Source organism: Acipenser ruthenus, chromosome 2 (genome assembly GCF_902713425.1).
Source record: "Acipenser ruthenus chromosome 2, fAciRut3.2 maternal haplotype, whole genome shotgun sequence".
Classification (NCBI taxonomy): domain Eukaryota; kingdom Metazoa; phylum Chordata; class Actinopteri; order Acipenseriformes; family Acipenseridae; genus Acipenser; species Acipenser ruthenus.
The window spans coordinates 117,184,624-117,199,365 of NC_081190.1; the positions used below are offsets into that span (position 1 = coordinate 117,184,624).

The 14,742-nt window shown below is 41.1% G+C and overlaps 1 protein-coding gene across 4 annotated transcripts in view; it reads left to right on the plus strand.

Moving 5' to 3' along the window:
- Nucleotides 1-14,742, plus strand: part of aadat (aminoadipate aminotransferase) — a 29,058-nt gene that overhangs the window by 10,996 nt on the left and 3,320 nt on the right. For all 4 annotated transcript variants that reach the window (XM_034015736.3, XM_034015735.3, XM_034015734.3 and 1 more), the window contains exons 5-12: nucleotides 4,103-4,177; nucleotides 4,946-5,155; nucleotides 6,759-6,824; nucleotides 9,951-10,033; nucleotides 10,785-10,881; nucleotides 13,148-13,209; nucleotides 13,334-13,398; nucleotides 13,900-14,006. In XM_034015736.3, coding sequence (XP_033871627.2) covers nucleotides 4,103-4,177; nucleotides 4,946-5,155; nucleotides 6,759-6,824; nucleotides 9,951-10,033; nucleotides 10,785-10,881; nucleotides 13,148-13,209; nucleotides 13,334-13,398; nucleotides 13,900-14,006 — 765 coding nt within the window. The remainder of the gene's footprint in view (nucleotides 1-4,102; nucleotides 4,178-4,945; nucleotides 5,156-6,758; nucleotides 6,825-9,950; nucleotides 10,034-10,784; nucleotides 10,882-13,147; nucleotides 13,210-13,333; nucleotides 13,399-13,899; nucleotides 14,007-14,742) is intronic.

The following is a 14,742-nucleotide window of genomic DNA, read 5'->3' on the forward strand; positions in this document are numbered from 1 at the left end:
TAATTGAGAGGTTTATCTTCTGCATCTACAGTAACAAGGGGCTCATGATTGAGAGGTTTATCTTCTGCATCTACAGTAACAAGGGGCTCATGATTGAGAGGTTTATCTTCTGCATCTACAGTAACAAGGGGCTCATGATTGAGAGGTGTATCCTCTGCATCTACAGTAACAAGAGACTCATGATTGAGAGGTTTATCTTCTGCATCTACAGTAACAAGGGGCTCATGATTGAGAGGTGTATCCTCTGCATCTACAGTAACAAGGGGCTCATGATTGAGAGGTTTATCTTCTGCATCTACAGTAACAAGAGGCTCATGATTGAGAGGTTTATCTTCTGCATCTACAGTAAAAAGAGGCTCATGATTGAGAGGTTTATCTTCTGCATCTACAGTAACAAGGGGCTCATGATTGAGAGGTTTATCTTCTGCATCTACAGTAACAAGGAGCTCATGATTGAGAGGTTTATCTTCTGCATCTGCAGTAACAAGGAGCTCACTATTGAGAAGTTTATCTTCTGCATCTACAGTAACAAGAGGCTCATGATTGAGAGGTTTATCTTCTGCATCTGCAGTAACAAGGGGCTCATGATTGAGAGGTTTATCCTCTGCATCTACAGTAACAAGGGGCACATGATTGAGAGGTTTATCTTCTGCATCTACAGTAACAAGGGGCTCATGATTGAGAGGTTTATCTTCTGCATCTACAGTAACAAGGGGCTCATGATTGAGAGGTTTATCTTCTGCATCTACAGTAACAAGGGGCTCATGATTGAGAGGTTTATCTTCTGCATCTACAGTAACAAGGGGCACATGATTGAGAGGTTTATCTTCTGCATCTGCAGTAACAAGGAGTTCATGATTGAGAGGTTTATCTTCTGCACCTACAGTAACAAGGGGCACATGATTGAGAGGTTTATCTTCTGCATCTGCAGTAACAAGGGGCTCATGATTGAGAGGTTTATCTTCTGCATCTACAGTAACAAGAGGCTCATGATTGAGAGGTTTATCTTCTGCATCTACAGTAAAAAGAGACTCATGATTGAGAGGTTTATCTTCTGCATCTACAGTAAAAAGAGACTCATGATTGAGAGGTTTATCTTCTGCATCTACAGTAAAAAGAGGCCCATGATTGAGAGGTTTATCTTCTGCATCTGCAGTAACAAGGGGCACATGATTGAGAGGTTTATCTTCTGCATCTACAGTAAAAAGAGGCTCACGATTGAGAGGTTTATCTTCTGCATCTACAGTAACAAGGGGCTCATGATTGAGAGGTGTATCCTCTGCATCTACAGTAACAAGGGGCTCATGATTGAGAGGTTTATCTTCTGCATCTACAGTAACAAGGGGCTCATGATTGAGAGGTGTATCCTCTGCATCTACAGTAACAAGGGGCTCATGATTGAGAGGTTTATCTTCTGCATCTACAGTAACAAGAGGCTCATGATTGAGAGGTTTATCTTCTGCATCTACAGTAAAAAGAGGCTCATGATTGAGAGGTTTATCTTCTGCATCTACAGTAACAAGGGGCTCATGATTGAGAGGTTTATCTTCTGCATCTACAGTAACAAGGAGCTCATGATTGAGAGGTTTATCTTCTGCATCTGCAGTAAAAAGAGGCTCATGATTGAGAGGTTTATCTTCTGCATCTACAGTAACAAGGGGCTCATGATTGAGAGGTTTATCTTCTGCATCTACAGTAACAAGGAGCTCATGATTGAGAGGTTTATCTTCTGCATCTGCAGTAAAAAGAGGCTCATGATTGAGAGGTTTATCTTCTGCATCTACAGTAACAAGGAGCTCATGATTGAGAGGTTTATCTTCTGCATCTACAGTAAAAAGAGGCTCATGATTGAGAGGTGTATCCTCTGCATCTACAGTAACAAGGGGCTCATGATTGAGAGGTTTATCTTCTGCATCTACAGTAACAAGAGGCTCATGATTGAGAGGTTTATCTTCTGCATCTACAGTAAAAAGAGGCTCATGATTGAGAGGTTTATCTTCTGCATCTACAGTAACAAGGGGCTCATGATTGAGAGGTTTATCTTCTGCATCTACAGTAACAAGGAGCTCATGATTGAGAGGTTTATCTTCTGCATCTGCAGTAACAAGGAGCTCACTATTGAGAAGTTTATCTTCTGCATCTACAGTAACAAGAGGCTCATGATTGAGAGGTTTATCTTCTGCATCTGCAGTAACAAGGGGCTCATGATTGAGAGGTTTATCCTCTGCATCTACAGTAACAAGGGGCACATGATTGAGAGGTTTATCTTCTGCATCTACAGTAACAAGGGGCTCATGATTGAGAGGTTTATCTTCTGCATCTACAGTAACAAGGGGCTCATGATTGAGAGGTTTATCTTCTGCATCTACAGTAACAAGGGGCTCATGATTGAGAGGTTTATCTTCTGCATCTACAGTAACAAGGGGCACATGATTGAGAGGTTTATCTTCTGCATCTGCAGTAACAAGGAGTTCATGATTGAGAGGTTTATCTTCTGCACCTACAGTAACAAGGGGCACATGATTGAGAGGTTTATCTTCTGCATCTGCAGTAACAAGGGGCTCATGATTGAGAGGTTTATCTTCTGCATCTACAGTAACAAGAGGCTCATGATTGAGAGGTTTATCTTCTGCATCTACAGTAAAAAGAGACTCATGATTGAGAGGTTTATCTTCTGCATCTACAGTAAAAAGAGACTCATGATTGAGAGGTTTATCTTCTGCATCTACAGTAAAAAGAGGCCCATGATTGAGAGGTTTATCTTCTGCATCTGCAGTAACAAAGGGCACATGATTGAGAGGTTTATCTTCTGCATCTACAGTAAAAAGAGGCTCACGATTGAGAGGTTTATCTTCTGCATCTACAGTAAAAAGAGACTCATGATTGAGAGGTTTATCTTCTGCATCTACAGTAACAAGGGGCTCATGATTGAGAGGTTTATCTTCTGCATCTACAGTAACAAGGGGCTCATGATTGAGAGGTTTATCTTCTGCATCTACAGTAAAAAGAGACTCATGATTGAGAGGTTTATCTTCTGCATCTACAGTAAAAAGAGACTCATGATTGAGAGGTTTATCCTCTGCATCTGCAGTAACAAGGGGCTCGTGTGATTGAGAGGTTTATCTTCTGCATCTGCAGTAACAAGAGGCTCATGTGATTGAGAGGTTTATCCTCTGCATCTGCAGTAAAAAGAGACTCATGATTGAGAGGTTTATCCTCTGCATCTGCAGTAACAAGGGGCTCGTGTGATTGAGAGGTTTATCTTCTGCATCTGCAGTAACAAGAGGCTCATGTGATTGAGAGGTTTATCCTCTGCATCTGCAGTAACAAGGGGCTCATGATTGAGAGGTTTATCCTCTGCATCTACAGTAACAAGGGGCTTGTGTGATTGAGAGGTTTATCTTCTGCATCTACAGTAACAAGGAGTTCATGATTGAGAGGTTTATCTTCTGCATCTACAGTAACAAGGGGCTCATGTGATTGAGAGGTTTATCTTCTGCATCTACAGTAACAAGGGGCTCGTGTGATTGAGAGGTTTATCTTCTGCATCTACAGTAACAAGGAGTTCATGATTGAGAGGTTTATCTTCTGCATCTACAGTAACAAGGGGCTCATGAGTGAGAGGTTTATCTTCTGCATCTGCAGTAACAAGGAGTTCATGATTGAGAGGTTTATCTTCTGCATCTACAGTAACAAGGGGCTCGTGTGATTGAGAGGTTTATCTTCTGCATCTACAGTAACAAGGGGCTCGTGTGAGTGAGAGGTTTATCTTCTGCATCTGCAGTAACAAGGGGCTCGTGTGATTGAGAGGTTTATCTTCTGCATCTGCAGTAACAAGGAGCTCATGATTGAGAGGTGTATCCTCCGTTCTTTTATATCCTGAGCCAACAATACATTCTCATACCTGTGAACTCTGCTCTGGGATCTCCACTGTCAGTTATGTGTGGACAAGAAGAGGGTGGTTTACTATGCCCGCTGCTAATTATTTGGATTAGTTAGTTTTTTGTGTTAAAATATTTTTCCTTCTTCATTTTTACAAGGTGTAGATTTTTCATACTTTTGAGAACGTCACTGAAAGGCGTTCCTTGTCTCTTTCTTCCAGGCGTTTGAGATGATTATAAACCCTGGGGACAATGTTCTCTTGGATGCACCGACGTATTCCGGAACACTAGCTGCTGTAAGTGGCTTTTTATTTGCATCTTAGGAACTGTTTTTAGAGCAATAAGTCCTGTAGATATCAATGTAAAGGTGCATATTACACAAACATGCTTCCATATTATTGACAGTCTTTGCTTTTGCTTCAGTGTATCTGTGTGACATGATGAGTAATTCCATTTCTACATTTCTTTCACAACCCTGAGTCTTTGGGAGCCCCGTCTGCATTGTAATGTTACGACCCCCTGCCTCTAGATCTGAAGGGTGAACCTCATCAGCATGGAGTTTAATTAACTTTTTTTTTTCTCAGCAATACTGTGCATACCTTTTGAAAGTAATTCAGGGAATGCATATCTAAAATGACCTACTATTATTTTGTAGGCCTCACAGTTTCCTTCATAACAGGTATTAAGGTAAACATGCATTTGTTTTTTTTCTTTTCTTTTTGTATTTGTTTGAAGCTAATAGTGAACATTATTTCTAGACAGTTCCTTCTAGATATTTCTATACCGTTCCTTCTAGATATTTCTGTACAGCTCTTCCAGAGCATTCCCACATTCCTCCTCAAAGGGTCGCACAAAGGAATATAGAGACGTTGAAACCTGGACTGGCGATCACTACATTCATTAGCATTGTGGTTCATTACATGGCAGTGCTTCACCTGGAGCCTCATACTGTGGGCTGTGGTCTTTTAAGATTCAGATTCACATTTGTTATAATTTTCCATATTTGTATGATGAATACCACACCCATTGAAATATGGCTTTTAATTTCAGTTTTTTTTTGTCAGCTTAAACCACTTGGGTGCAACATAATTAACATCCCCAGTGATCAGTATGGAATGATTCCCGAAGCTCTGAGAGAAACCCTTTCCCAGTGGAGGCTGGAAGATGTTGGAAAACCCAACAATACCATCCCGAAACTGCTCTATACTATTCCAAATGGGGGCAACCCCACAGGAGCCTCCATGACTACAGAACGGAAAAGAGAAGTCTATCAGGTATCCCACCACTCAAACCCACCCTACTCGCATGCAAGAGAGGTCTATCAGGTATCCCACCACTCAAGCCCACCCTACTCGCATGCAAGAGAGGTTTATCAGGTATCCCACCACTCAATCCCATCCTACTCGCATGCAAGAGAGGTCTATTAGGTATCCCACCACTCAATCCCACTCTACTCCATGCAAGAGCGGTCTATCAGGTATCCCACCACTCAATCCCACCCTACTCGCATGCAAGAGAGGTCCATTAGGTATCCCACCACTCAATCCCACTCTACTCCATGCAAGAGAGGTCTATCAGGTATCCCACCACTCAATCCCACCCTACTCGCATGCAAGAGAGGTCTATCAGGTATCCCACCACTCAATCCCACCCTACTCGCATGCAAGAGAGGTCTATCAGGTATCCCACCACTCAATCCCACTCTACTCCATGCAAGAGAGGTCTATCAGGTATCCCACCACTCAATCCCACTCTACTCCATGCAAGAGAGGTCTATCAGGTATCCCACCACTCAATCCCACTCTACTCCATGCAAGAGAGGTCTATCAGGTATCCCACCACTCAATCCCACCCTACTCGCATGCAAGAGAGGTCTATCAGGTATCCCACCACTCAAGCCCACCCTACTCGCATGCAAGAGAGGTTTATCAGGTATCCCACCACTCAATCCCATCCTACTCGCATGCAAGAGAGGTCTATCAAGTATCCCACCACTCAATCCCACTCTACTCCATGCAAGAGAGGTCTATCAGGTATCCCACCACTCAATCCCACTCTACTCCATGCAAGAGAGGTCTATCAGGTATCCCACCACTCAATCCCACCCTACTCGCATGCAAGAGAGGTCTGTCAGGTATCCCACCACTGAATCCCATCTTACTTGCATGCAAGAGAGGTCTATCAGGTATCCCACCACTCAAGCCCACCCTACTCGCATGCAAGAGAGGTTTATCAGGTATCCCACCACTCAATCCCATCCTACTCGCATGCAAGAGAGGTCTATCAGGTATCCCACCACTCAATCCCACTCTACTCCATGCAAGAGAGGTCTATCAGGTATCCCACCACTCAATCCCACCCTACTCGCATGCAAGAGAGGTCTATCAGGTATCCCACCACTCAATCCCACTCTACTCCATGCAAGAGAGGTCTATCAGGTATCCCACCACTCAATCCCACTCTACTCCATGCAAGAGAGGTCTATCAGGTATCCCACCACTCAATCCCACTCTACTCCATGCAGCGTTCCTCATTTTATTCTGTAAGGGATTGCCTTCCCTTAAAACACAATCCCAGTAGATGTCTTTATTGGTCTGTACTGTGCCTGCAGTTCAGGCTGTTATTCAAGGGAAAGGTATCGCTAGAACACGCTCAAAAAGGCACTTCTGGAAATTATTAATTAGTAATTCTGTATAGAAATTAATTGAGGAATTTGATCTTAAAAATATACCATCTATAATATATATTTTTTCTCTTTTTATTATCCCATTATATGTCTTCTTAGTCATCAAAAAATATGCACATTTCTTTTAACTTTCTCACTAGGCCCATTTAGAGAACCCTATTTATTAATATACTTTTGTTTTTCTTTAAAAGCTTGCTCAAGACTATGATTTCCTTATAATTGAGGACGATCCCTACTATTTTCTTCAGTTTGAAAAGGTAAATATTTATTTGTGGCTAGTATTTAGTAAATGTTAAAGTGGTGTATAGTTTTGAAATAATATTTATTTGGGTTAGGCCGTTATTCTTACAGTCAACCGGTAAGAAGTTTATTACTGTATGTTTTACTGCGTATAATGTTTTGTTATGGTTTTGCCTTTGAACGGTTTAAAATGTAATAACAAAAACGGAAAGTTATTCAGAAGACGCCATAAGTCCAACATTGATAAATAATAATTAAAACATATCCTACGCGAGCATTGGTTTGACCCATAATCTGCACGGCACTGTTTACAACAGCTAACGCTGGCAGCGGTGTGACTGCAACAGAAGATACTGCTGGGCAGAGACTACGAAAAATTATGAATTAAATACAGGCTAGGTAGCTGCTAGTTTTAGTTTTTTTTTTATTCTCTAATAATTAAACTGAACGCAGTAGGGATTCAAGGAAATGCATGCACATGGATTAGGGAGTGGTTAACATGTAGAAAACAGAAAGTACTGATTGGAGGAGAAACCTCAAAATGGAGCGAGGTAGCCAGTGGAGTACCACATGGATCAGTATTAGGTCTTCTGCTCTTCCTAATCTACATTAATGATTTAAATTCTGGTATAGTAAGCAAACTTGTTAAATTTGCAGACGACACAAAAATAGGAGGAGTTGCAAACACTGTTGCAGCAGCAAAGGACATTCAAAATGATCTAGACAGCATTCATAACTGGGCAGACACATGGCAGATGACATTTAATAGAGAACAGTGTAAGGTACTGCACGCAGGCAGGCAATAAAACTGCTCTAGAAAGAGTGCAATAAAACTGCTCTAGAAAGAGTGCAAAGAGGAGCAACCAGAATTATCCTGGGTTTAAAAGGCATGTCGTATGCAGACAGGATAAAAGAATTGAATCTATTCAGTCTTCAACAAAGAAGACTACGCTATGATCTGATTCAAGCATTCAAAATCCTAAAAGGTATAGACAATGTCGACCCAGGGGACTTTTTCGACCTGAAAAAAGAAACAAGGACCAGGGGTCACAAATGGAGATTAGATAAAGGGGCATTCAAAACTGAAAATAGGAGGCACTTTTTTACATAGAGAATTGTGAGGGTATGGAACTAACTCCCCAGTAATGTTGTTGAAGCTGACACCCTGGGATCCTTCAAGAAGCTGCTTGACGAGATTCTGGGATCAATAAGCTACTAACAACCAAACAAGCAAGATGGGCCGAATGGCCTCCTGTCGTTTGTAAACTTTCTTATGTTCTTATATATTCATTGAAAAAAAAAAAGGCAAGAGAGAACCAGCTGGCTATTTCTGTATTTTTTAAAATAAGGAGGTTGGTGTTGTTGTTACTGTTATTAAGCACTAGTAATAATCTGTTATTCAAAGTAACAGAAGCCCATTTTTCCTTTAGTGAAGTATGCTAGAATGTTGTTTTTTTATTAAAAACTTGTCATTCTTTATTGAAATACATGTTCAGCTTTCATATTGAAGCTTGTTGTTACTCATTCAAATCAAACCAAGGACAAATTTGCTTGCACTGTGTAAGTTGTTTTTCAAGTCAAGTGAGCTTATTTGTGTTTAAAAAAAACACAAGTGAGTCATCTTACTTCAAAGGCACGTACCTGAAATCATAAGGTAATTACAATACATTACTCTCCCGTCGTTTTGTGCGCTGTCTGCCCTTGTTAAAGATAGAAAACAATGTCCCCGAAAGTGCAAAACTTGCCCCGAAATTTAAAGTAAAAAATATGTATATTTTAAAACTAGCAAGAAATGACTTGGTTGCACTAGCAGTAGTTACATTATTGTTTTAAGTTATTTTATTATGGATAAACTTTGCCATCTAACTCAGTGGACCAAGCTCAAAGGCAAAGACATCATTTCTAGAGGAATAAGACCATTTTAATTGTAGAAAACAAGAAACAACTCTTGACTGGTCTTTCCTGCAACTACGTTTATACTGTTAAATAGATAGTGTTGAAATTATTTTATTCAGCAAAAAAAAAAAAAAAAAGTCTTTGCATTTGCATCAGAATGAAGTCTTTGTTTTATATAGCACACCAGTGCTTCTGACACGGCAAGTATTGTGAACTGCCTTACTTGAGGAATATTTACCTTCAAAAGAACAGGACTTGCTTTTCTTTGCTTGTTGAACACTGTCCTTTAATAAACTGCACGTGTGTATTCTAGGTATAGCTCTGTGCAGAGATGTCATTGCTACTGCTTGTGCCATTTGGTGGTACTTGCATGTATTTGTGATAAATGCATGCTCAGTAAGTACATATTGAACATTTTATGCTGAAAGACCTGCCCAATTTTGTTGGTTTGCAATTACTAAAACGTAACATAACTTTACAACAGCGAGGTTTGCTTGGTTTCTTAGAGCTTCTTTAATTGTAAAGAAAAAAAAAATTGACTCAGTGTTACCGAATAAGAAAGGTTCATGGCCCAGAGCTTATCTATACTCGAAAAAATGAGTATAAATTAGATTTGTTATTTTATACTGTTAAACAAACGGTTCATGCAAAAGCTTTATTTCTGCAGCTGGTTATTAGTTCTCAACATTGAAAATGATGTCAAAACCTAACCCTTGAATAGTCCTTGAAATTTGTATCAGAAAAACTATATGAACCCTGTGTTTACGACATTGAGTGAAGCAAAGATTGTATATCATTTTTTTCAGCTGAGGTTTTATAAAATGAATATTATGTGAATTGGGCATACATGTAAAAGGTTTGAGTAACATTTCTAAAACTATGTTTGTTAACGAGCCTCATGTGTGATTTATCAGGTTGATCCATCTGCTAAAATGACAAGTTGTAAGTGAAATCCTTTTTGAATCTATTTTTCTACAAAGTCATGTTCAAATTTGAATGGTCCAGAATGTCTCAGAATGCATCTGAGAGCTTGTACAACCAGGGGTGTAGCGTTCCCCCGTGGCCCCCAGCACGACACCCCTGTGTACAACCCCAGAGCTTCGGGGGGCCTAGGTGGACCCCTGGGCAAAAAATTGGTTTTGACCCACAAGTTTCAGTCAATGATCATTGGCCAGTTTCACCCATGTATGCTATTCAGGGGTCATTGTAACAGAAAAGAGACTTCATCTTTCTTTCTTTTTTCCTAGCCTTGGGCACCAACATTTCTGTCAATGGACGTTGATGGTAGAGTTCTCAGAACGGATTCATTTTCTAAAATCCTGTCCTCCGGGTAAGTGAACTGGTGATCTGCATTTTCACAGGAACCACTTGGTGAGCTTTCTGTGAGTACAGTAGTCTGTGAATTCAGTATGCCTAATTTAGTGAATTCTGCATGATGTAGCATTCAGTAAATAGAGGAAATAACAGCAGTTCAAGTACCAACAGTGGTGTAAAACAAAATGTGTTTACCCTTATTGTGTTAGCTGTGGTGTGACCTGTACAGAATATTCGTACTGATGCCAGCTGCATGGGTAGAGTAGCTGTTGCAGCTGTAATTTTCTACTGACGCAAAAGAAAATAGTATTTCCAGTTCATTGGACATTGCTGTGATTACCATAGTGATGCTCAGTTAGCACAAGGACCTGGCTTTGAGTCAGGCCTGTGTACAAGGTCCAGAATTCAACATGTATATGAGGTGTTAGCAGAGATCTGGAATAGTGTTCACAAGGGTACTGTCTGCAGCTCCAAGCCACTGCCAAGATCCAGACTGGCAGAACCTGGCTGACTTCACTGCACTCACATGTGCTTTCAGTGGATCTCTGAAGCCAGACTAGGTGACAAGGGGGAATGAATTTATTGTAACACCAGCTACTTTTTGCAGTACCGAAATGATGCCATGTAATGGTAGAACACTGCTCTTAAACAAGCCAACAGCTGGAACTGCCATTCATCTAAAAAAATCCAAAGAACAACTTGAGGGTTAAAGTCATATGAATACAACCAAAAATAATCTTTTTTTTCTTTTTTTTTTTTTGTTTTAGTCTAAGACTGGGATTCGTGACTGGACCGAAACCCCTTATTGATAGGATAGTCCTCCACATGCAGGCATCTACAATGCACACCAGCACCTTCACACAGGCAAGTGGCACAGAGGAACACATACACAGAGTTCTCACAATGGTGTAGACACCCGGGGGCGGTCGCCGTGGTGTAGACACCCGGGGGCGGTCGCCGTGGTGTAGACACCCGGGGGCGGTCGCCGTGGTGTAGACACCCGGGGGCGGTCGCCGTGGTGTAGACACCCGGGGGCGGTCGCCGTGGTGTAGACACCCGGGGGCCGGCGCCGTGGTGTAGACGCTCCAAAAACAATGAGATTATTTCCTTTGTATACAGAAAACAAACCGAGGGGCTCCTGAGTGGCGCATCCAGTAAAGGCGCTCCACATGAAGTGCAGGATGCGCCCTATAACCTGGAGATCGCGGGTTCGAATCCAGGCTGTCATTGCCAACCGTGACCGGAGGTTCCTAGGGAGCAGCGTACAATTGGCAGAGCGCCACCCGGGTAGGGAGGGATTAGGTCAGCAGGGCAATCCACAGTTCACCTCGCACCAGCGACTCCTGTGGCTGATAGGGCGCCTGCAGGTCTGCTGTGGAGCCATTCAGATCTGTGTTGTCCTCCGGCACTATATGTTTGATGGCTTCGCTGTGAATCTGCAGTGCGAAAAAAGACGGCTAGGCAGGGACTCGTTTCGGAGGATGCGTGTGTCAGAGGCCATTCCCCGAGTCGCTGGGGTGAACCGGGATTAATAAAATATATATAGTTTATTAATATATATAGGAGGCTGTGTGGTCCAGCGGTTAAAGAAAAGGGCTTGTAATAAGGAGGTCCCCGGTTCAAATCCCACCTCAGCCCCTGACTCACTGTGTGACCCTAAGCAAGTCACTTAACCTCCTTGTGCTCCGTCTTTCGGGTGAGACGTAATTGTAAGTGACTCTGCAGCTGATGCATAGTTCACACACCCTAGACTCTGTAAGTCGCCTTGGATAAAGGCGTCTGCTAAATAAACCAATAAAAAATATATATATATATATACACACACACACACACACATACAATTCCGGTAAAATCATTGACGACAACTACATTTTTAAAAAGAAAAAACAAAACAAACCGAAATGACGCACATGTCCCTGACTGTCCTAATTAATACTAATAGAACGATGTCCCTGACTGTCCTAATTAATACTAATAGAACGATGTCCCTGACTGTCCTAATTAATACTAATAGAACGATGTCCCTGACTGTCCTAATTAATACTAATAGAACGATGTCCCTGACTGTCCTGATGATACAAATAGAACGATGTCCCTGACTGTCCTAATTAATACTAATAGAACGATGTCCCTGACTGTCCTAATTAATACTAATAGAACGATGTCCCTGACTGTCCTAATTAATACTAATAGAACGATGTCCCTGACTGTCCTGATGATACAAATAGAACGATGTCCCTGACTGTCCTGATGATACAAATAGAACGATGTCCCTGACTGTCCTAATTAATACTAATAGAACGATGTCCCTGACTGTCCTAATTAATACTAATAGAACGATGTCCCTGACTGTCCTAATTAATACTAATAGAACGATGTCCCTGACTGTCCTAATTAATACTAATAGAACGATGTCCCTGACTGTCCTGATGATACAAATAGAACGAGTTGCATTAGAGATAAAGTGATAGAACCTTTTTTGTCTTCTTGCTTTCATTCTTTTTCATAAAGATGAAATCCACACCCTAAATCATGTAATGTGTGTGTGTGTGTACAGCAATTAAACAAGCATGTCAGTGACCCCCCACCACCACCAGTGTTAATGCATGGTTAACAGGGTTTGAATTCACAGCCACTTTAACTTGGATAAGCTTAGATATAAACAAGTGAAGCCAGGCTGGCTTTTGAAGTGTCTGGATCGTATAATACTGTCCCAGCTGTGTTTACTGTCTCCTCACTAAACTCAAATTCTCCCTGTTACAAGTGAAACAAACCCATGCTGAAGTATATGAACTGCAGGTTATTCACAGGAACTGTAAGAAAAACACAGCTGTGTCAGTTTGAACCAGCTGCAGTAACCAGTAATCTCCTATACAGAAGAGAAAAAATCCTAATACCATCCATTTTGTATTATTATATAAAATGTACTGGCAATGATTACCGTCCAAAATATATTGTAGCATTAGACTGCCCATTCCCTGTATAGTAGTATATTTAAGTGTTAATTGTTATTTATTCAAAATGAACCTGAATGTTGATTTGCTCTTCCTCTGTTCACCTCTGCAGGCGCGTAGTGATACAAACACACTTTGAATAGGTGGCTTGTTGTGTTTGTTTGTTTGGTTTTCAGCTCCTGGTCACACAGCTGCTTCAGAGATGGGGACAGGAAGGGTTTCTTAACCATATTGACAGGTCAGTAACACCACTGTGATCCACTCCGTGCATTACTAGACACTACCTCATTCCCTTTCAATAAAACAAATAGTTTTTCTCTGTGGTGTAAATGAAACCCTCTCCTGTGTGTGTTTCTCTGCAGTGTTGTGGAGTTCTACAGAAAGCAGAGAGATGCAATGCTTTCTTCCGCAGACAAGTGGCTTCAAGGTCAGTGCATATTAAACAAAGGGGACTGCAGATCAGAGTCTGACTCCCATGATCAGTGCTGAGCACACTTCCCATCCCAGACAGACAGTCACAGGAAGACATTGTACTGCGCATCTCCAGCAGCATGGCTAAACAGCAGTGCTTACACACCTGGAGCAGTGGATGTCATCTGCAAAAAACTGAAATAACTTCTAGCAGGCAACAAGAACAACAAACTATGTTGTGTTTAAAATGTGGGGCGCTTTTTATTGTATGAAATCTTTTCATAAAACCACAGCAGATCACTTTACAAATAAATAGCAGCAAATGTTGAGGACTTGCGAGGTACAAAAAACCTCTGTGACACAGTAACGATGGAGGAACTTCATGTTACCTCTGTTAAAACCTAATAATAATAATAATAATAATAAAAATAATAATAATAATAATCCAAAGCATGTCCCAACCCTACAGTAAAAGAAGCACAGTGCGTTCAGCTGACTTTCTCTTTTCTTCTCCTAGATGTTGCTGAATGGCACATGCCTGCGGCTGGCATGTTTCTGTGGATCAAGGTGAAAGGGATTCAGGACACACACAAGCTGATTATGGAGAAAGCATTAGAGAAGGAGGTAAGCAATCAAGGAATTTCCAAAGAGACGTCATTGCATATGCAGTGTGCGGGTGTGTATGCATAATTCTGTAACATGCTATCGCCCCCATTGGGATAAAAGAGGAAACAGGATTAGTGACCATCTGTTCCCAAGGTGGCTGCTCATTGACACTCCAATGTGTGTGTCTGGGGTACTGATTGTGTTGGGAAATGCCTGTAGCACGTTACAGGGGTGGTGATTGAGAAATGGGGGTCCCATGGGTGTTTTCTGCAGGTTTAATTTGGGGTTAATTTGGGTTGAAGGTCAGAAGAGAAGCTGTTATACAGAGCAGCGTGGAGACAGTTCTCTGTATTCACAGTGCAGTGTTGCATTCCCAAGCATGGGTCTAAACAAACACTTCAACATGACTGTCATACAAAACTATATTATAGAGTATAGATACACTGTGTTTATATACAGTCACCTCCAAAATTATTGGCACCCTTGATAAAGATGAGCAAAAAAGACTGTATAAAATAAATAATACCAGTACTGAGCTATATTGTAGTTTTCCAACATGTGGAATATATTTGACTTTATTAATGATTCAATGGAATCAACCAAAATTACACATTTCTCAAATTATAAATTTATTTCCAAAAAAAATGAAGTGTCACAATTATTGGCACCCTTGTTTTGAGTACTTTGTGCACCCTGTCCTTGCAATGGCACTGGGGAGTCTTTTTCTATAATGTTTAATGAGATTGGAGAACAT